Source organism: Centroberyx gerrardi, chromosome 24, assembly GCF_048128805.1.
Source record: "Centroberyx gerrardi isolate f3 chromosome 24, fCenGer3.hap1.cur.20231027, whole genome shotgun sequence".
Classification (NCBI taxonomy): Eukaryota; Metazoa; Chordata; class Actinopteri; order Beryciformes; family Berycidae; genus Centroberyx; species Centroberyx gerrardi.
Genome location: NC_136020.1, coordinates 13,628,885 through 13,649,787, shown reverse-complemented (window position 1 = coordinate 13,649,787; position 20,903 = coordinate 13,628,885). Strand labels below are relative to the sequence as shown.

Here is a 20,903-nt window from a genome sequence, read left to right as displayed (position 1 = left end):
AGTGAGGGTCAGGATGAGTCAGTCAGGATTCAATACATCCGGCTTGATTTATTTCATCATGCTGTGTGTAACCAGCAGATGTTTCGGCCTGCTGCTTTCTGCAGTGCTTTTGCATCAAGGGACGACTCAGATGACAGAATTTATAAGCATTCTCACCAACATTGACACCTTGTGGTCAGTTTACCTCTAATACTGCCCCGAATCTCATCAATCCAATAACACAAACAAAAGCACTCAAAGAAATGGGATGCACAACAAATTATACTAACCTAACTAAGGAATTATATTTTATTTAGCCTTCATTTAATCAGATAGTCCAATTGAGATGAAAAATTACTGAGCACATTGTCTAGTGAACTGATAATCACAGCATGAGCATAAATTAGTTACCACACACACACACACACACACACACACACACACACACACACGACAGTCCAAGTATTTCAGATACTAAAACGCTGATTACCATTATTGGTAAGGACAACATCTTTCATCAAAAAAAGTTTAATGTTCCATTAATTTGCAAAGAAAGGTGAACAAAAAAGCACTCAAGTTACACTGGATTTTCATAACCTTTGTGAAACTCTTAGCTGTAGTGTTAGCTCCTATTGGATGGCCTAATAGGGAATCTTGCAATATGAGAAAACCAAAAGATTTTAGCAGGCCAGTGTATTCATCATGTTTTTGTTTTTTACTAAGTGGGTCCCATTGGAATCAAGTCGTAGCCTAGTCTCCAGCATCTTCACTAGTCCCGCTTGTACCCCGTGCTTTAATTATAAACAGGTTATTTAAATTACCAGCGTAAACAAATTAGTTATCATGCACAAAAAGTGTCCAAACATGTCACTAGGTAGTGTGATAAATGCAGTCTGCATGTAATTGAGAAGATAAAAGCTCTCGGCTCTATTCGGCCACGTCCATGAATGCCGAGGAGTTTCCCCCCCCATTGCAAACAGCATTCTTATGATAATGGTATAATGCTGGTGCTTTAGTTAATTGTGTATAGGCGATAGCGGTGGGCACCTTTTGTTGCGTGCTCTCATGGGCCCAAAGGAAAGGGCTGGCAGGGATTATAACTCTTATATAGAACTTCTCAAATTCCCCTAACAACCCCATTTTCTATAAAAGGGCCACCCGATTTGCATTCAAGGAGTTGAGTGTTTTTTTTTTCTTCTTTTTTATTTATTTTAAATTTATGTAGGGTGAATTCAGCATAAGTTGGACACTTTTTGCATTTTCAACTTCTGTGACATCTATCAACCTCTTCCCGACCCGGCAGCCCAACGCAGTATATTTCTGAATTGCTTAAGATGCTGCAAAAACCAAATAAGAAGGATCCATGTTGTGATTGTATTTACAGGAGGTGTGACACCCATGTGTGTACAATGTGCCCAAAGCAAAGTTCCATCCAGTATTTGGTGAAGTGGGACAGCAGTTTAGATAAAGTGGTACACTCTTCAATACTATAATTCAGTTTCTGACCCTACAGTACCCCAATTACAATTAATGCACTCATAGATTTATATATTAATATATATGAATTACATAAGACTAAGCTATATTAAAGTGATAATAACACACAGCTTAGACAGAGCATTGCGACTGAATGTTTTTAGAAATGGCTTCCATAAGATTTCTGTCACGAGATCAAATTTTGACTCACTTAGGCAAAGGTATAGGGAGTATCCAATATGAGGACACATCACTATAAGATCCACAGCCTTGCCTGGCTTAAATACAGGTGGTCCCCTTATGTAAATTGGCTTTCTTACCACCACTGCAAAAGTCTAAAAGACTGTCCCACTTTATCTAGCTGAGTCTGATAAAGTGGGACAAAAGAAAGATTCACTTTCAAAATTCAAACATCATATAATATTTTGGATATCATAAGGTTTTATAGCATTAAGATCAAAACAAGAAAAGTTATGTCACAGATCTTACCTTGTGATTCAGAGAGTGAGCTTCCTTTCTGAAGCCCCTTTCTACAACTCCACACCCAGGATCTCATGTGATTTTGATCATATAGTTTCTCTGCTATGTTTCAGTAACAATACTGTTGCTTTTCACTCATCAGGCCAAGAAATATGTTGACAAACCATTTAACCTGACGTTCCACCTTTGCTAAACTCACCCTATGTATTTTTTTTAATAAACCAGTAAATAGGCCTACTTATAAAACCTTGGAATTCAACAGACCTTCTTAATTCTGGACAATTTGCCTGATTATTTTGAATAAAACGTCTGTTCTTGAATTGGGCTGATTGAATATCCTCATTGGTAACCCATTTCATATGTAAGAGGAACATTTACACATTTTATCTTTTTTTTAGCCATGTAGCAGACATTTTTATCCAGAGCGACTTGAGTGACTGGACAGAGTTTCAGTGTCTTACTCAGTGACACTTTAACAGGACACATGGCTGTTGAAGGGATCTAAACTGAGACCTTCTGTTGATGGGATGGTCTCGCTAACTGCTATAGGCACCACTGCTGCTCCGAATCGCCACTGATGAGACTGAAGCCCACATCCTGGAATTACAACAAAACAACTATAGTAATCACATAATACATTTCAGTAGGATACTATAGAAATATAACAGCAAAACTTTAAAATATCATGCAGGTACTACAGGAAAAAAATAGGTCACAGAAAAAGATAATATCATAGAAGGTAAAAAATACCATAAGGAACGATAAGGTCACTGAAACTCACTGTTCATTACCACAGCCACATTATAAGTCCCTAGTCTAGTCTAATCTAGTCTAGTCTAGTCTAGTCTATCTTGTCTTGTTCTGCCATATTATACTGCTACTACTAGACTATTACACTGTATTATACTACTACTATACTACTAGGCTTCTCTGATATACTGCTACTACAGATAGTAGCCTATAGGTCTACTTTTAGTAGTAGTGTAACAAATTGTTATTTCATTTTCAGTAATATTTTAAGCAATAAGCCATGGGAGGCCGTACTTTAACACTGATTTTAGAACAGCTAAGAGGTGCTGTAGGCATGATGCCAAGCAAAGTCTTATAAAGCCTATAAAGCACTGAGTCAAGTGACTTATTACTTTTATAAAACTGCAGTAACACAGCGCAGATGTCCAATAAATGTTTTCTTTATAATCACAACTAGCCTTCTACTACTAGCCTAATACTACTAATAATAACGTTGAATGTTATTCTCCCGCCAAACAATATAGTTCTGGTTTTCGGATAGCGCATTAATATGTAAATAAATTGTCATGCGGTCACAGGTGTGCGTTTATTGGATATTGTACAATGCTTCCAATTTGACTCAGCCAATCAGAACTGAGGACCGGAACTACGCGTTTAACAAGCACCGGGTTCTGTCAACTGTTGGTCGGTCACGCGTTAGTATTAGCATTAATTTTCCCAGTAATGAGTAACGTAAACAATTACTACATCAGTTTTAGAAATTATATTATAGTTACTCGTCATTAAATAATCAACATGTTTGTTATTGCCACCTCTGAATATCAAATTAATGGTGAATTAGGCTATGTAAAACTTTATCCCATTGGCACGGGCAAACCCTAAGCTTGCTTTGATGAGACATGGGACAAAAGTTGACTCTTCGGGTGGAAATATTCTCACTACTTTGATTTTATCAAGCCAAAAGACGACAAAACATTGGACGTCAACACCATGTGGTTCCCCTGATCGTGTACAGGCGAGGCAATTGAGTTATCCTGATTTTTTAAGGTATAACTTAGCTACTAGCTAGCAGTGTGACGGAAAAGTAGGCGAATTTAACGAGCAGTGCAACGATTTACTGCTTCCAGGGAGCAGTAAAGTAATAGAAATGAGTAGCGTTAAAGAGTACTGCGCAAGGCATTACTTTTTGGAGTACCGAGCTCAACACTGCTTGTCAAACACATTGTGGTTTGTATGGTAGGCTGCCTTCCTTTACCAAACAAGTAGAAAGCATTTAAAGATGATTTCCCACATTATGTGGGAGCTTCTCCCATTGTCGGTTGTATTGGGTGAGTTGGACGGAAAAAGGTAGATGAAAAAATGATAACTTAGTCTATTATTATGCCTCTCCAGCCATTTTATTAGATATTAGATACATATAATAAGTCATGTTATTCACATAGGCTAAAAGCAGGCTGGGGTTATTTTGTCAATTATAGTGACTCAGTGGCACTTTATTCTACAAGTGCACTGGACTGCCATTTTTGCCTTAATATCTATAGGATTTGGAAACTAGGCTAAAACCACTGAAATCAGCATTATGATGGAATGTATTAATCAGATCAGCGGTTCCCAAAGTGTGGTCCGGGGACCGCCAGGGGTCCTTGAAGGGACCCAGAGGGCCCCCATCAAAATGAGGAATAGTTCAACTGCACTATTATTTCACGCACTAGAAATTTGCACAATGCGACAATGGATAAGTCAATTTACAGTGTAGACAGTTATAGTGCTATAAATCTGTACCAATTTATATCTAACAACAGATGTGGTTCCTTTGGAGAAAATATGAAATGGGGATTTGTGGTCTAATGTACCTATTTCTAACGGGGGAACCTTGATCTGAGGAAATCTGGGACCCCCTGGACTAGATAATCTGTATTTTTAATCATACTTTATTAATGACCATGTGTGTGCAACATGGGGAAACCGTGACTTCCTTTCATATTTTGGCCACTAAATCTAAATTTTTTCCCCCCTTTAGTTTTACTACTATAACTGTGAAGAATTATAAACCTTGTGTTCGTGACTTTAAGTATTGAAAGGGAAGAAAAATCACCCCTGTTTTATTTTGTGTTTGCGTCGTGGACTCTTGTGGAGAGCCATGTGTCCCCAAAACCCTGCGCGCTTTGGGGGCTAAATTGTGACTGCAACCGTGGCCCTTAGTTAAAAACTAGAAAACTGGAAAAACTTTTCTTTGTTCCCGAGGATCACAATTCTCCTCTCTTTTTAAAGTCACCCCTAAAGTACCGGTATTTCCAACAAAAATTGGACGTAGTGGGTGCACCTTTGCGCAGCGACTGGCTCAATGCTGAGAGGCTCCTCTGGGTGCACAAAGACAGCCGCTCACAGAGGAACTTGTTCAGAGTGAACCGGGGACGCTGGGAGGCGAAATAAACAATCTCCGGACTCGAAGTAGCCACAGCCACGCAGTTTTACCCCTTCAAACACCGTATCCCACCGTCCATCCAAGAAATACAAGGTAAGGACTTGTTTTTAATACGTTTCAGCGGGATCGGAGGGCTGCGGAGCGGGTTAAAACCCCCTTCGCTCTGGCTTCCCGAGCATGGTTGTTTTTGCAGAAAATGGCGTCATCGCCCTCTTGTTTCTGCCTGGCCGCGGTGGGGAGAGGGATGGTTTCAGAGACTTGTAGCGGCCTTTACATATGGTTTTGACCTCCTCGAAGACGATATCATCTACGACAAGGTATATTCGTCAATAGTGAATCGTCAAAATAGGAGTAGGTTCGTGATTTGGGTCGGTAGAAGGACGCGCAAAGATGGAAGGGTCACCGGTCCTGTGCGCCAAGCTGCTTCTTGGAAAAGGTGGCACGGAGCCGCAAAGCGCAGCGTTTTACATTCATAATACCACCATCCCCAGAGGCTCTTGGCTAATCCAAATGACCGAGAATGGTTTAGTGTTATTACCGAGATGGTGATGGACGTATTTATGGGAGTGCTGCACCTTGTCTTTGTGTGTATTTTATTCGGGTTAGCTCGTTTTTACGCCGCACTCCCCTGCCATGCTGCAATCGTTATGAGGGGCCTCTCTTTTACGGCTTGAAAGGTGCATTTTGTACTTGGCTTTTCCTTTGATCAAGTTAAGCTGCTCTTTTGTTGCTCAAAATAGTGGCGTTTTTAGGCTGACAATATAACCGTGTAAAAGGAGATTTTCGGGGATAATGGGGGCGATGCAAATCGTGCCATGAGAACGGCAACTGCCCTGCGCTCTGGTTCGCTGGTTGCCAGACGAGGACAGGCTGAATAAAATAAAATAAAACAGTCTTTTGGACAAATCACATAGTTTGCACAAAACTGGGGAAGTCCGGCGCTGCGCAATGATTGTGCTGCTGCTTTGCGCAGAGCACGGTGGCAGCTGCTGTAACCGCCGCCACCATCTCGCCGCGATATTTTTTGTGTGTGTTGGCCAACCTTTTGTAAATAGTTGGGGACTCTTGGATAAAAGAGCACAATAGTATTCATGCGGGCCCTTTATGGCCTGTGAATGCGGTCCTAAGTCCCACTCCGGCTGCCCTGTCTTTCCCCGTCAGCTACGTGCATGCGTCCTAGCACTGGCCACCACACATCCACCATAGCGAGGCCACTCGGTTCCCCATATGTATGCCCCGCTTGGTTCCTCCTGTAACCAAAAGTCGAGGACTGATCTGGTGCTGAGTGATAGGCCCCAGGCCATCACGATCAAATGGAAACAACCACAAACATCAGCCGTGGAGACTGCACCTCGCCCGCTCCGTGCACAATTTTATTAAGTTTCCTGGCGAGTTATGCAACCGCATCCCCGTAGAGCGAACTGCTCATCCGCCTATATTTTACTCGTCACCCACCACCGAATGGGTATTTCTGTGTGAAATATCTGATGAATTGGACCAGTCCCGGCGGCGACGACACTGAATTAGGAAGATATGTCATTTGCAAATCACCCAGTCCCATTTGCGTCACAGCCCGCGGCCTCGCACGCCCATGGGGGGCGATGGAGTTGCAAATGGAGACTGTGTGTGTGTGTGCTGACGCTACCCCAGCTGAAAGGGAACCAATAGACACGGACCCAGGCGGCAACAATCGCCGTGCGCTCCCACACTCTCGTAGTGCACCGACTTGGGGATTTTTTCTACATCAACACGGAAGATCGCGTAATTCATCCGGGATGGCTAGGTTTCCATCGCCCTGTATGGGATGCGTAAGTGGATGCGTTCACACTCTGGTTAGACCGGCTTCAGGGCTCGGCAGGCCAGCCGGAGAGTATGCACGGCCGGTCCTTCCTTCATGGTGCTCGGTGCATGTGGCTATTGTGGAGTCGCTCGTGTGTGGATGGATGTTTTTCCACCGGGTCGTGATGATATGACCGTAAAACCTTTATTAACAGCGCAGGGAATAAGGTTGGATTAACACAGGCACATCGGATAGACACTTACGTCGTTTTTTGTTATAGCCACAGTGCGCCACGCGTTTCTGGTTTGGAAATGAACGGGGCGTTTTATCCATGAGCACTTTATTTGTTGCTATTGCGCTTTTGGGCACTGCGCATGGCTCCATCCTCCACAGCACATCGACAAGTTATTTGCAAGGCAGAAAGTCCTGAATTTCTCAAAGTAGAAAGGACAGATTCAAACAGTATTGAAAATCGCGTGGGGAATAGATCTAATGTTTATTTTATCAGTATTTTTGGTTGGTTGGTCCCAGCTCCGTTGGCAAGTGTTCTGTTTTGTTATGGAAATAGATTCGACACCTACCGTTCTAATGGTATAACCTTATTTTGCAGGTAGTGAGCATAACAATATAAAATAGCATGGTTTTGGCTCTAAAGGCATATTAAACTATACGTCTAAAATGGCCTTATGCATATTAAACTGCAGTGTTAGGGTAATATTACAATAGGCTGTACAATATTGAGATAGTGTGCAAAATGTAAAGCATTTTGTATGTGCCATATTGACATACAGGCTTCTGTTACCTAAAAAGTTTTCTTATCATCAGATGGTACGGGGATTAGGCCAGGCTTAGGCCCCTATCTTGACATATTTGTTGTTTAATTAAATGATGGTGTTCAACCATCATTTGTTCAACACCTGTCTGTTTTATAAAACAGACAGGTTGTGTATCAGGCATTGGTACCAGGTGCAGTGTACAAAAACAAAGCAAAAGGAGAAGTTTACCTGCGCCCTGAAACATGCTCCCTAGGGCAGAGATTCACCCCAGAAGGCCTGAGTCAGGCAGTCATCCTGCTAGAGACTATTTTTATCTTTGATAATTTAAGATTCCCAAATTACTGCACAGCTTGGTGTAACTTTTGAACCTGCATTTAGGCCATGGTAGCAATATGTGTTTGTTTAACTTTAAAATTATTTTTGAATCTTAGATTGACTAAGTACCTGACTCTGTATAGTCTAGGCTCTGGCCTAGAGATGGTTTTACATTAGTACTAAGGTTAGGCCTAATTCATCAATTCAGATTAGGTCTAATACACACCGCCACACTCACCTCTAAAAGCCATAATACATGTACAACTCTTTGAGGCAATGGAGATGGGCAACTTAACCTTCATCAGGAATATGAACTGGTAACTGGGACATCAGTGTGGATAACAAAGTGGGTTATACAGAATAAAAATATAATGAAAAAACATGGTTGGTCTGAATAGTTGAACAGAATTGCCCATCTGAATTCTCAAAATTTTGTATAGATTTATTACCAACATTATTTCTGATAGGCTACTTGATAATTTTTGTTCCCTATAAGACACTATTTTATCTGCATTCATCCCGTTTGCAAGTCCTTTTACTGCCTCAGCTTTCTTTCCATTATCTCATGAGACTTGGGGGTTATAGCAACCTGAGATTAGCCTTTCCTTATTGGAACAGAGGCCAAGATTGTCTGGCTCTGTTCCCTGAAAAAGTTTCCCAGGTATCGCTGCCTTTAAAAACAGAGTGGCCGTTGACCACAGCAGTTTAATGATGTCAGTGTATGATTCAGTCAGTTTAATGATGTAGTATTCTGTTCAGTCAGTTAGTCAGCTCGTCAAACCAATGTGCAAGTCAAGTCAGTCAACAAACCAGTTAACCTGTCAGTCATGCAACCAGTCAGTCGGTGAGACAAACAGGCAGACAGGTTATCAGACAGCCAGTAAGATACTGAGTTATACATCCTGCAAACAAGATAACCAGTAAGTCAGTCAGCCAGCCAGCCAGCCAGCTATACATTGTACAAGGCATCCAGAAAATCAGTGTCAGTAAGTAAGTAAACCAGCCAGCCAGAGACGAGTCATCAGTGAGGCTGTCAGCCAGTCATATAACCTGCAAACCAGCCAGCCAGCCACTGCCAGATATTCAGAGAGCCCACCATCCAGCTAGTAAGTAAACCAGCCAATCCTAAATGGATGTCCTGCTGTGTCGATGGTGAAAGTGAAAATAATGAAGTTTCTAGCACAGCTCTCCACAAAGGCCTACTTTCTGTTTCCTCAGTGACAGAGAAGGTTTAGACCACTTAAGAGATGATTTGGTCCATATTCATTCATCATTTATCCAGTCTCCTACTCTGTATGGCGACTGTGGCTTTGCTGAGGAGGGACAGCCTTCCCTCATCATGGAGATGAGATTCTCAGGTTATTTATTTTTTTTGTCAGGATTTCATGGGGATTGTTGCTTTCCTGCCTTGCCATTTCATGTTTTGTTGTTGTTGACATCATTATATACCTGTATAAAGAAAGCATCAGTTCCACATTACGTGTGATTTTAGAGACCTGATTGTAAAGATCATAGATCATAGGCTGTGCGTCTACACCTGGCCTGAAAATGCCCATTATGCATTTCCCATGGCTGTATTTATTTAAATCTGTGTCCGCATTTTTCACACTCTCCCTCTACATCTCCCTTTACATTGCTTGTATGTGCATTGTGGCTGCATTTCATCCAGACTTCACGGTGTACTATGTAGACTTCCAATCACAGTCCTTCCCTGGTTCTGGTTTTGAAGATCCAATAGCAATTTGAGTAAAATCTGATTGTTGTGCATCCAGACCTGCCGCTGAGTGTATCCTGGCTTGATTGGATGATAAAAGTTGTAATGGAACAACAAGTGTAGCTTATTGCAGGTGCAGGGGCTTGCAAACCTAAAAACCTTAGGTAAAAGAAAACGTTGTGATTATTCACTGTAGTATATTTTTCAGTCCAGTAAACTTTGTTGAGCAATGAAATCTGGGCAGAAACTGAAATGTTGCTGTTTGGGAAATAGAATGATATTGCTATAATTTAGTGTAATCTGTCTGCATGTACTGTGTGTGTGTGTGTGTGTGTGTTTGTGTGTGTAAGCGTGTGTGCATGCCTTTCTGGTATTGCTACATTTGTAATGAAATATGCACAGAAAATGATGCCACGAAGATATGTCTTTGGGAGTTAGCCTGGTATTTCTACACTTGGGACCAACTGATGCGTGTTTGCATGCATGTTGACACGTGTGCATGTGTGTTCAGGCACAGGCTCATTTGTGAGTTGTCACATAGGCCATTACAGTGATCACCAGAGAGATTAGACAATCATATGTGAAAATCAATTTAGTACAGCCTAGTGTTTTTGTGAATGACAACTCATCTGAATTGTCCTGAGGTGGTAAACCCCACCCATTCAATTTCATGCCTCAATTTTCATTGAGGCAATCAACTGGCAAGCAGATTAAATTAAAATAATTTGCAAATGCTTTTTGACCCCGTCTGTTAGTGGAATAAAAGTGATCGTAGTAGGTGTTTTTGGGAGACCCAGGCTACATTGTTAAATTCACACTGTGGTTGCATCTTGCCCTCTGTTAGCCTATAGGGCTCTATGGTAATGTGTGCATTGAATCTCAAGTTTTTTGGGAGCTTCACAGCAAGAAGGTCCTGGGTTCGAATCTCGACCCTGGTCCTTTCTGTGTGGAGTTTCCGTTTCCTCTGGGTGCTCCGGTTTCCTCCCACAGTCCAAAGACATACCAGTCAGGTGAACTGGAGACTCTAAATTGCCCATAGGTGTAAATGTGAGCATGAGTGTGTTTTTCTATCTGTGTCCGCCCTGTGATGGACTCACGACCTGTCCAGGGTGTTTCCCTGCCTTCTGTCCAATGCATGCTGGGATAGCCTCCACCCTGGTAAAGAAATAAGAGTCAGAGAGAAAAGGAACAAAATACATTCTTAAGCACTGTGGAGCCCTGTCAATAGGTCACATCGTCGCTTCCATCCTATCCCATGGTCAGGTAGTAGGCTATCATTGGTGTTTTTGGCATGTCAGAGGATGTGGAACCCCTCTATTTGGAGGAAGCCCACCTACACACCTACCTTACATAACTGTATGAGAAGGCAGCCTAGTGGTGGCTGCTGCATCCCAGTTCCCCTGACTCTAGCCACACACACATATAGACATACATATACATACACTCTTACTGACCAAGGATGAAACATGACGTCACATTTCTTTTCCGAGTAGGCATCAAAGAAAATTAGGCCTAACTGTGTCACAGAATAGAAAGTGATGTGGGTTTGCCTCCTCCGTTGTCTCTGAAAGGGCAAATGAGGGTTTTTATTCCAAAATGAGACGTACACCATTTGGAAAAATGTGATGGCTACTGTGACAAGATGATTGCTTACTGGCATAAAAGTAAAATGAAATATGGATTATTATTGAATGTGGAAGGTAAAAATGTTTGCTTTCATCGGAGATGACGTAATCAGGTGTATTTTTTGAAATATTGAGCAATGAACATCAAGTAGCATTTTTCCCCCCCAAAAAAGTGTTTGAAAAGAAACCTTTCAAATGAAACAAGACCCTGGAATTTCCAACACATTTTAAAAAGCAGATGTAGTGGAATGGCTGATGATAGAGTGATTCAGGAGACTGGATCTAGTTAGCAGGCAGTGTGTGTTTTGTTCAGGGTTGTAATGGTGTATGGCTGAGGAGAAGGTAAAGTCTTGTTTTTCATCAGTTTTAGCCCAAAGTTATGTTACCACCATGTAGTTTACAAGAATGTCAACTTTTATTTTTTCCCCCAGTATCTCAGGCATTTTGGTCACATCTCACCCATTTATTCTAATGGAGGTTCAAGTTTTCCAGCTCTGCCTGCAATATTAGCGGTTGTTCTAGTGCTGACCTGATCATGAACACTTGTTTGTTGTTTATTCTTTCTATTGATCTATTTAAATTGGTCTTTTCCGCTTGCATAGAGCAGCTCCCCTGGAACGGGCAGGGATTCAGTGTCTTGCTCAAGGACACTTCCGCAGGGCATCATGGGACATCCAGCCTGGGACTTTGTGGTTACAGGACGGGCTCTGTAACACCCGGCCACCGGGGAACCAGAGGGATATAGGGGAGCAAGGCACTTAGGGTGATGCATATAGTTTTTGCTTAATCAGGGCCTTCTCTGCTTTTGACTGAAAACGGGTTTAAAGTGGATGTTTTGTCGCTGGAAGTTGGTGTCGCTGAAAATGAGTCAGGACATCAATGGGTTTGCATTCAAATTATTTACCACCCTTCCCACCATAAAGCAACTTTTGAGCGGAATATGATCAAAAGGTATAGGTCCAATCGCTTCCTGCAGTACTTTGTCGTATTTTTGTCATTCAGTTCATCCAGAGCAACTTACAATGGGCACAGCAGAAGAATAAACTTGAATTCGTAGTCTGCCAACATTACAAGCAACCAATAGTAAACAGTAAGTGAAGTGTAGATTGGTAGGCTGGACCAGGGATGCCAGCCACCCTCAAATCTTCAGTTTGAGCCCAGGACACCTTCGCTCTCATTACCTGAGTCAGAACAGAACTCACTACTTCACAACCACTTCTGTCTGTCGCCATGGAAACGCTTGAGTCCCCCGTGTTAATATGTATGTGTGTGTGTGTGTATTATTTTTGGTGTGCATTTGTGGGTTTTATTTTGAGTGTGTGTTTGTTTATGCTCTTGTACTACATATAGCCTCTGTAGAAGTGAGTTCACAAACTGGTGTGCATATGTTTTTAAACTGCTATGAGTGTTATGTGTGTGTGTGTGTGTGTGTGTGTGTGCGCGCAAGTCTCCATCCTGGGGTTTTTAAGCCTGGGTCAGCAGCACCAGCAGATTGCGGCTCGTCAGGTTTTTCTGAAAGAGTCCTCAACAAAGTAATTAGACTGCTATTAGTCTTGCATTGGGATTTTCAACCTTTTTAATGCCATGCCACATTTAAGTGAGACTCCCAAGATGAGCCTAGTTGTTGATTACCATTTAAAGCCTTGTACGTGCGTACTGTATATGTAAAGGAGGGCAGGAAAGGAGCTTTTTTGGTTTGACTTAACCTCACTTTGACATTAGACGGACATAGACTTTTCTCATCCTCCCTATACAAAAGTCCTTGACTTGTGTAAAGCCTCACTGCACTGTTCTTTTTAGGTACAGTGGTTTTCTTTTCCACTTTTTTTTTTACGTTCAAAGTAACTTCTTTGTCCACCAGCTGGACATGCTGTTGGTTTCTGAAATTCATAAGCCACTTTTAAGTAGTTTACCAGCCAAATATGATTTTTGATTTAACATGGATTAGGGCCTCTAAATGATGGTTGTTCACCCGTTACAGTGGTTAGTAGAGTAGAGAAACTTGCCCGTCAAAGTCCTAATTTCCTATTATAGTTGATGGCTAGTCTTAATCTCCTAGACTCCCACTCTAATATAAATAGATCCTGGAAAGGCGGAGAATGTATTAATATGGGTGCTCTTAATTTTGGTAGAATATTAATAATGTTCTTCTAATAATTCTGTTTGACTTTCATTGTCTTTGCGTTTGAACGAAATCTCAACAAGACAAACTCGGAGATGGTGCAGTGGTAAAGATCCCGTATCTGAAACCACATTTACCCCTGGTGTGTTCCGATCAGATTTCACCTGAACCGTCTCTCCTGTGTCTCCGCTACTTTGTGGAGCTTTCCTGCTGTCACAGTAAAGAAAGAAGATTAACACCTTTTGCTACACAGGACCTGATGTAACTGTGCCCTGTGCCATTGAACTAGGGTGACAGCTCTTGTAGAAACCCAGGTTGGATATACTCTACTGACAACACCAGTTAAAAGACTTTCATTGCCTGTGTTTGTTCCAGACTGCATGGACCTGTGTTTCGTTCCTAAAGACTGATGTTCCCTTGTTTACTCCCCTTTCATTGAGGCTTGAAACTCTGATTGTACTCGTATATGGAGTAACAGCTCCATCATTGCAAGTAGCCTAAGTATGCTGTCATGTAATTACACAGTTCTTGGTTGATTTATTGTCATTTCCAAAAGCAGGGGTTCTCAAATGTCTTAAACCCAAGTTTGAGAGAAAAAGGTCTTACCAGGGTTCCTACAGATCTTCAAAGTCTGGAAAGTATTAGTAGCCTACTTAGTACAAATCATTTTTCCTTATTTGAATGTACATGTACATGAATCAGTTCCATGCCGTTTGGGAAATACAAAAGTATGGAAAGATATTGTTGTTTAGATCTTGATAAACACATGACTAAACATTTTATGTAGTTGTAGAGCCACTGTCATTTCACATAGTGTGATGTTTACAGTTTTCAGCAATAATCGTCAACTATAAAGTGATGAAACCTAGTTGACTGTCAAATTTCCCAGCCACTATCAGCATAGATCATGTTGGGACACCAACTAAAATCTTGGAAGTTCAGTTAATAAATTAAAGCATGGAAAAAGTCTGGAATTAAAAATTTGTAAGAACCTCATCTTCCTGTGGGACCCAGACAGATAATAGTAGTATTAGTGCTCTTCATATGTGGGGATCCTCTTGAAACAGGTCTATGACCCATTTTAGGTCTTTCCCTTTTATTTCCATATGTGCAGAAATCAAAACTATAGTGATACCCATTCACTATGATGTTCAGGCCTATACCTGTGTGATAACATGATTTACACAGCTGTTGCTTTACAAAATATAAAATTTCCATGTCCAGCATATAAAGTGGTTATGACATTATTACAAGACCATAAGAGCGATCTGGCATTTGCCTCTTGACGTACTCAATGCTTTGTTGTTGACATTGTTGGAACAGATATTCTGGTTAGGAAAGCTACGTTGTCACATTGTATTTTTTAGTTATGAACTGCCTCAATAAGACATTTATACGCTCATCCTACTTTAACAGCACAAGGAATAGTTAAATCCTGTGTATTGTTAAAATGTCTGTTGTATTGGAGCTACAGTTGTGTGGCCCCTTCTCTGTGTTGGCCTGCACCCCATCATGTTCACCCCACTAGAAAACTTTTCGAATGGCCCAGCATTAAAATCACAGACTTTGTCTCCCTCTGCTGGTCAATCCATGGTACTGCAAATCTACTTTGTATGGTGGATGCAGTAATTGATGTAGGCCTCGAGTGGGAATATTGTTATGTCTGTGAATATGGCGTTGATTTGACCTCATGGAGACACCTGAGGTCCCTGTAGCACTTCACTGCCAGTGGTATGTAAACTCATTGTAGGTATACGCTAAAACTCTGCATGACAGTGTTTCCCAAACCGTGGGCTTGGGCCTAAAACGGGCCACAGGGCCACTTACTTGTAGTGGACCCCCATGACATGAGCCTGGGTCTCAGGACAAGGCTAAATTTATTCTATTTCTGCCCCCAAGCTGAAAAAAAACACAACAAGCTCTGTTCTGTTTTACAGGAAGACAGACCCCTGTTTGACCCATTATTACATGTATTATATATTATTACAACTGTTATGTATTCACACTACTGATTGTACATTGCTGAGTATGGCAAGTACAGATGATTTATTGCCCCAAACTAATACTTCCGCTTTGACTAAAATGATCCTTATGACAGTTTGCTGTAATATCCCAGGATAAACTGATGTTTGGCAGCCTACTCTTAGCACAAATGTGATTTTACAGCGTATTTAGACTCCTTAATCCCCCCTGATTTCCAGCGGAGATTACTATTTATTATTATTACTATTATTCTTGCAATTACAATTTTTTTTTTTTTTTTACAGCTTTTTGCCACTGTCTTGTCTGCTGAGTATGTTGTTGTCTGTTGTTGTCTGTGATGTCAGGTGCAGGTGGTTGAGTTGGACCAAACTGTTTTAACTTGGGCTACCAATAGAGGGCAGCAGTAACTGTTTTTTCTTTTACACTGTATCAGTGCTGTGACATTTACATTTCAGCTTTTAGCGGGTGCTCTTATCAAGAGCGATTTACAATGACTGATTAGGTAGGGGGTCAGTGTCTACTATTTTCTATTTTGAAGATTCTCAAATAGATACAGAACTCAGTAGTCAATGTGCTGCCTGTTATGAAAGAGTTTGTCCCAGGGAACCTATTTTATTACACAACTTACCCCATAGGGGGAAGACAACAGTGTGGGATACAACAGAGTGACACCTCTGGTAAAATTGTATGCGTTCTAATTCTCTTTCCACCTCTTCAACTCCTTTACTAGAAGTAAGGTGGATATAACACAACCCCAATACCATCTGTGTACTTCATAAGCAGTTAGTTTGACAGGTTCTCTATTATGCCTAATGAAAAAGGGGGGTATACTTCATATGCTTGTGTATGTTGACTACACCAGTACTTCTGTATATGGATTTACCAGTGAAACTACCAGTGGTTCAATTCCCTCTGGGGCCACTCATATTGACAATTTATGCTCTCATAGCACTGTAAGGTGCTTTGGTAAAACCATCTACCCAGTGGCATAATAGTGAGGCACACCATTTTCAATCCACACACAGATAGCCCTTGCCTTATGCAGAGTAATGTTGCAGGTAATGTGTGTTTGCTGATACCTTTAACTTCTTCTATCACTGATGAGCAACCAATCTATATGAAGTGTAAAGGCCAAATTAGCATTGCCATAATGTGGAATATTCAATTATCTCCTATGTTTAGATCCAGTGGGCGGCCTTTTGAGTGCTAGGTACTCTACAGTCAGTAAACACACACACAGCCTATATGTTTGTTGTGTGTTTACTAATGCGTTATACATGCCTTCACAAGAAATGTCATCACAGAAATGTGTGTGCATTTTGGCAACGGAAGTAGCACTTTGCTATTGTTGATTCTAATGAGAAGCCTAGTTAGTCAATTCATTGAACTTATTAATTCTATCTGTTTAAATAAAACATGTCCAGTTGTTGTGTTTATGGATGTCAGAATAGATAAATACAGCGGACCCAAATTCTATAGAATTCCATCTGGATCACAACCATTTCAGAGTATCTCAAGTTATAGACTTTCACACAGGAACGCAGGGTTCGAGTCTCAGCCTTTCTGTGATGTTTTTGCTTTGATGTTTTACTCATCCAAATATTAAATTCTAGCTTTTACATGCCACATTTAAGAATGTTTTTAAGGGCTTAACTCTCTTAACGTTTGCTATCTGAGAGGAATGGTTCGTATTTTGTGTCAATCTGGTGCTTATTACGACTTAAAATGTCAAGGTCATCACTTCATAAGATATGTCAACATGTCCCTATTTTCCTTAAACATCAAGTACATGGAACACACATTCTTTCCTTTCAGCGTCCTTGTAAAGATAAAGAAATGCAAATTCCAAGTAAAACATTAACATCATAGCACTTTTTTATTAAAACTTGCTTACAGTAAACATTACTTTTCTATCACATTGTACTACATGCGATTATCAATACATGTTTGTTATGCCCATCCCATTACTGTAGTCTCTCAGAATTACATAGTTTGCCCAGACACTCACAGGTGGCCAGCACAGTAAGTAGCACAAAGCTTCCACCCATTCTGTGAAAACATAAGGATCTGGAAGATGGTCACCTGTTGGCAAAGTCAATTATTGTTCTCGATTTTTGAAGTTAAATTGCTTCTCCTAGTTGGACAGACTGCATTCTGCCCCGCTTTCTGTTGCCAAAATGTACTGACATCATCGTTTATGGACCTTGAAAGGGTGTATATGGAGCATTATCCCATTGTTATCATTATCATGTATTGCCATCCCATTATACCCACGTCCTTGAGCATTTAAGTATCGTCAACACAGCAAGTAGCCTCCATGTACGTCCAGTAGTAGTGCCGCTACATTTAGTCCACACATGGACTGTCCTTGGCTTATGTGGAGTATTGCTGCAGGTAACAGAAGTGTAAATCCTTGCATCACCAAACATGAAAACAGTGCAAGGACAACAGAATGACAAAAAACATTCCTGTGGCCCGGGAATATTCAAATATCTTCAAAAAAACAAGTAATCTAACAGGAAATAAGTGCTTGTCATAAATAGGAACTTACCATTTTTTTGATGGATCAACAGTTGTACCAAGCCAAATGATAAGTGCTAGGTACAGAAGTAAGTATTGTATTTATATGTACATCCAGTAGCAGTGCTGCTGCATTCAGTCCAGCCCCTGGCTTATGTGGAGTGTTGTTGCAGGTTACAGGTGTGTGCTGGTAGTGAACGTGTGGTGCAGCAGGCCAGTCTTGGCAGCATGGTGAAGGCCCAGCAGTCGACTGGGAGGAAGATCTCTCACTGTCTCCGCAGACAGGTACTGGTAAATACACAACAATGGCTGGATGTTATTGTCCCATTTTTCTCCCTTCACTGTCAGATTGTTGAAAATGCACTACCTTGATGTTAAGATCCCACTCAACCCCACCTGTGCAACCTGGAACAGTTAACATTGTTATTGTCCCATTTTACCCCTTCACTGTTAGTGGAGAAAAACACCAACTGGATGTTGTTATCCCATTTTACCGTCCCTGTTGACCAGTATATATCCCACTTTACCCATTAACTGTCGTATTGCACTATCTAGATATCATAATCCTATTTTACCTGCCCTGTGCTCTCTGTTAGTAACCACCCATATGTTACCATCCCATTTTACCCGCTGTGCTAGCTAGAGCCCCGCATAAGGGAAATACATTGTGCGCTTGTACACCAGACAGTACGGTAGAATCACACAAGTTTGAGCCAGCTCTAGGTTGGTGCGCTGTACATCCACATACCAGGAAGTAGCTCTGTGATTTTCTAACTGTTGTGGCTAAGTCAGTGCATGAATTAAATATTTTGTTAGCAGTTCTCTTAGAACAACACTGTGCTACCACAGCACTTTGGTGTCAGCAGGTGGAATTTGTAGTTTCACTCAATCATACATTCTCCAATCATGTATACACCTGCTATCCCACAACCCCTATAACGCACCTATAATGCATGCCCCCTTGCTAGTGCACTTGTTGGAACAATCAGTGTGATACTATCCCATTTTACCTGCCCTGTTGACCACTTCCATTTTACTACTGTCTATCATGTATTATTTGTTTTCCACTGAGGACCACATTGGAATTAAAAGAATAAATAAGATACTTTGATGTACTTGGCTACAGATATGAATATGTAAAATAAATCATTTTAAATAATCACTCATAATAATCATAATCCACCTCCCCTTTTATCCCAGTTTCACCTTTCATGTGTAGTGTTCAGTCCACCTTGTAGTTTCATTGAGCGGTTGCTGCTACAAACTCTTCAAACTGCTTGTCCACCTACACTAATGAGTCCCCTCTCTCCTGCTTTGTGCTCATTGCCTCCCAATGAAATTAAAAACAAGGTTGAGTCATCAATTATTGATTGATTGACTAATTGATATGCAGACTGATGGGCAGCTCTGCCTGACATTTCCTTTTGATGTTATTAGAGCAGGGATCCTTGGCATGTCTGTTTGACTGTGTTTTTATTGTGGTTGAGAATGTCACGCCCACACACACACACACATTTGTATCAACAACCTTTTATATGTATTTTAAGGTACGATAAAACAAGGAAAAGATGCAACTTCAGTTCAGAATGAGGCATTTATTTGAACTTGTCCTTGTTTAACCTGTTGCTGTTTTTGTTTACATTTACATTCAATAGTCAGTGGTGTTTGTCTGGCCGTGGTCGAATTCAACAGATTTTTATTTTTTCATACAATTGGCTCCACTTGATTTTTTTTTTCCTGGCCTCGTCACGCTGCACCTGCAGTTCTACAGTGCCTTTCCTAGGGGGCATGACCCAGTGGTTGGGAAAAAATAGCTTGTGTTTTATGCTTGTAATGGGCTGTGTGTGTGTGAATGCTGTGTCCATGCTATGTGTGTGTATGTGTGTTGCATCTTACTGCACAGGTGGCCTGTCTCTATTGTAATGCTTCATTGTGCATGTGTACTGTACCCAAGTGTGTGTGTGTGTGTGTGTGTGTGGTAGAGTGTACAGGTGGTCTGTTGTGCTCCAGTGTTTGTGTTGTGCTTTCATGTGTGGTAACATACTGTTCAGCTATTTATAGTCTATTTGTTATGCTCTAGTATAGGTGTGTGTTGTGCTAAAGTGTATAGTGTGTTTGTGTGTTAATGTGTGTGTGTGTGTGTGGTGGCATACTGTCCAAGTGGCCCAGTTGTGCAGTGGTGATGTACTGTAATGTGCTTGAACGGTGGAATCATTTATCCCTTTTCAAGGGCAGTGGGGACACAAGGAGTGAGAGAGACAGAGACAGACACAGACAGAGAGGGAAAATGAGGATAAATTGGTGGGTGGGAGAGCAGAAAAGATTGGGGACTTGGAGAGAGAGAGCAGGTCTGGGCGAGAGACATAGATGCACACACGCACAACGTACTCACACAGACAGACGCGTGTACACACACTGAAGGGTTGGTGTGTGGAGTCACTTATCTGCTGAAGGGTGTATGTGTGTGACAAGGTTAATGTCTCCCTGCAAGCTCTCTGGATGCTCAGGAGACATGACAGCGACGCACACACACGCACACACACAGCCTGCCCTTATTCTTTCCAGCAATGTGATTTTTTTCCCCACTTTTTTTTCAAGGATACAGACAACTCACTTCATTTGTAAGGGAGACTTCTTTTCTCCTGTTGGGTTTATGCCATTATCCCCTACTTTCACCTGTTAAGATCCCTGATCAGGTTCCCTTGTGTATTCAGAAGATATTCAGAAGGTTATTTGAGTGCTGTTTCACCCTAATCATGACTGTAATGACTGATGATACTGACCATAAAACTTCATGATGCAAAGTTGATGTTGGTATTTGGTGATGTGACTAAATCTTAAAATGAGATGATGGGGGGTAAATTGTTTTTTGTTTTTTGTTTTTTTTCAAGAGGCAATCAGCCTTCAAAACACCCCTTGGCAATGGGGACTAGATTGAGGGGAATTTGGTATTATTGT

At 41.2% G+C, this 20,903-nt stretch overlaps 1 protein-coding gene across 1 annotated transcript in view; it reads left to right on the top strand.

The window, feature by feature from the left end:
• Nucleotides 1-5,136: 5,136 nt before the first annotated feature.
• Nucleotides 5,137-20,903, top strand: part of znf800b (zinc finger protein 800b) — a 32,406-nt gene continuing 16,639 nt past the window's right edge. Inside the window, exons 1-2 of the mRNA XM_071903187.2 lie at nucleotides 5,137-5,203; nucleotides 18,119-18,230. Of these exons, the coding sequence (XP_071759288.2) occupies nucleotides 18,174-18,230 (57 nt within the window). The 5' untranslated portion in view covers nucleotides 5,137-5,203; nucleotides 18,119-18,173. The remainder of the gene's footprint in view (nucleotides 5,204-18,118; nucleotides 18,231-20,903) is intronic.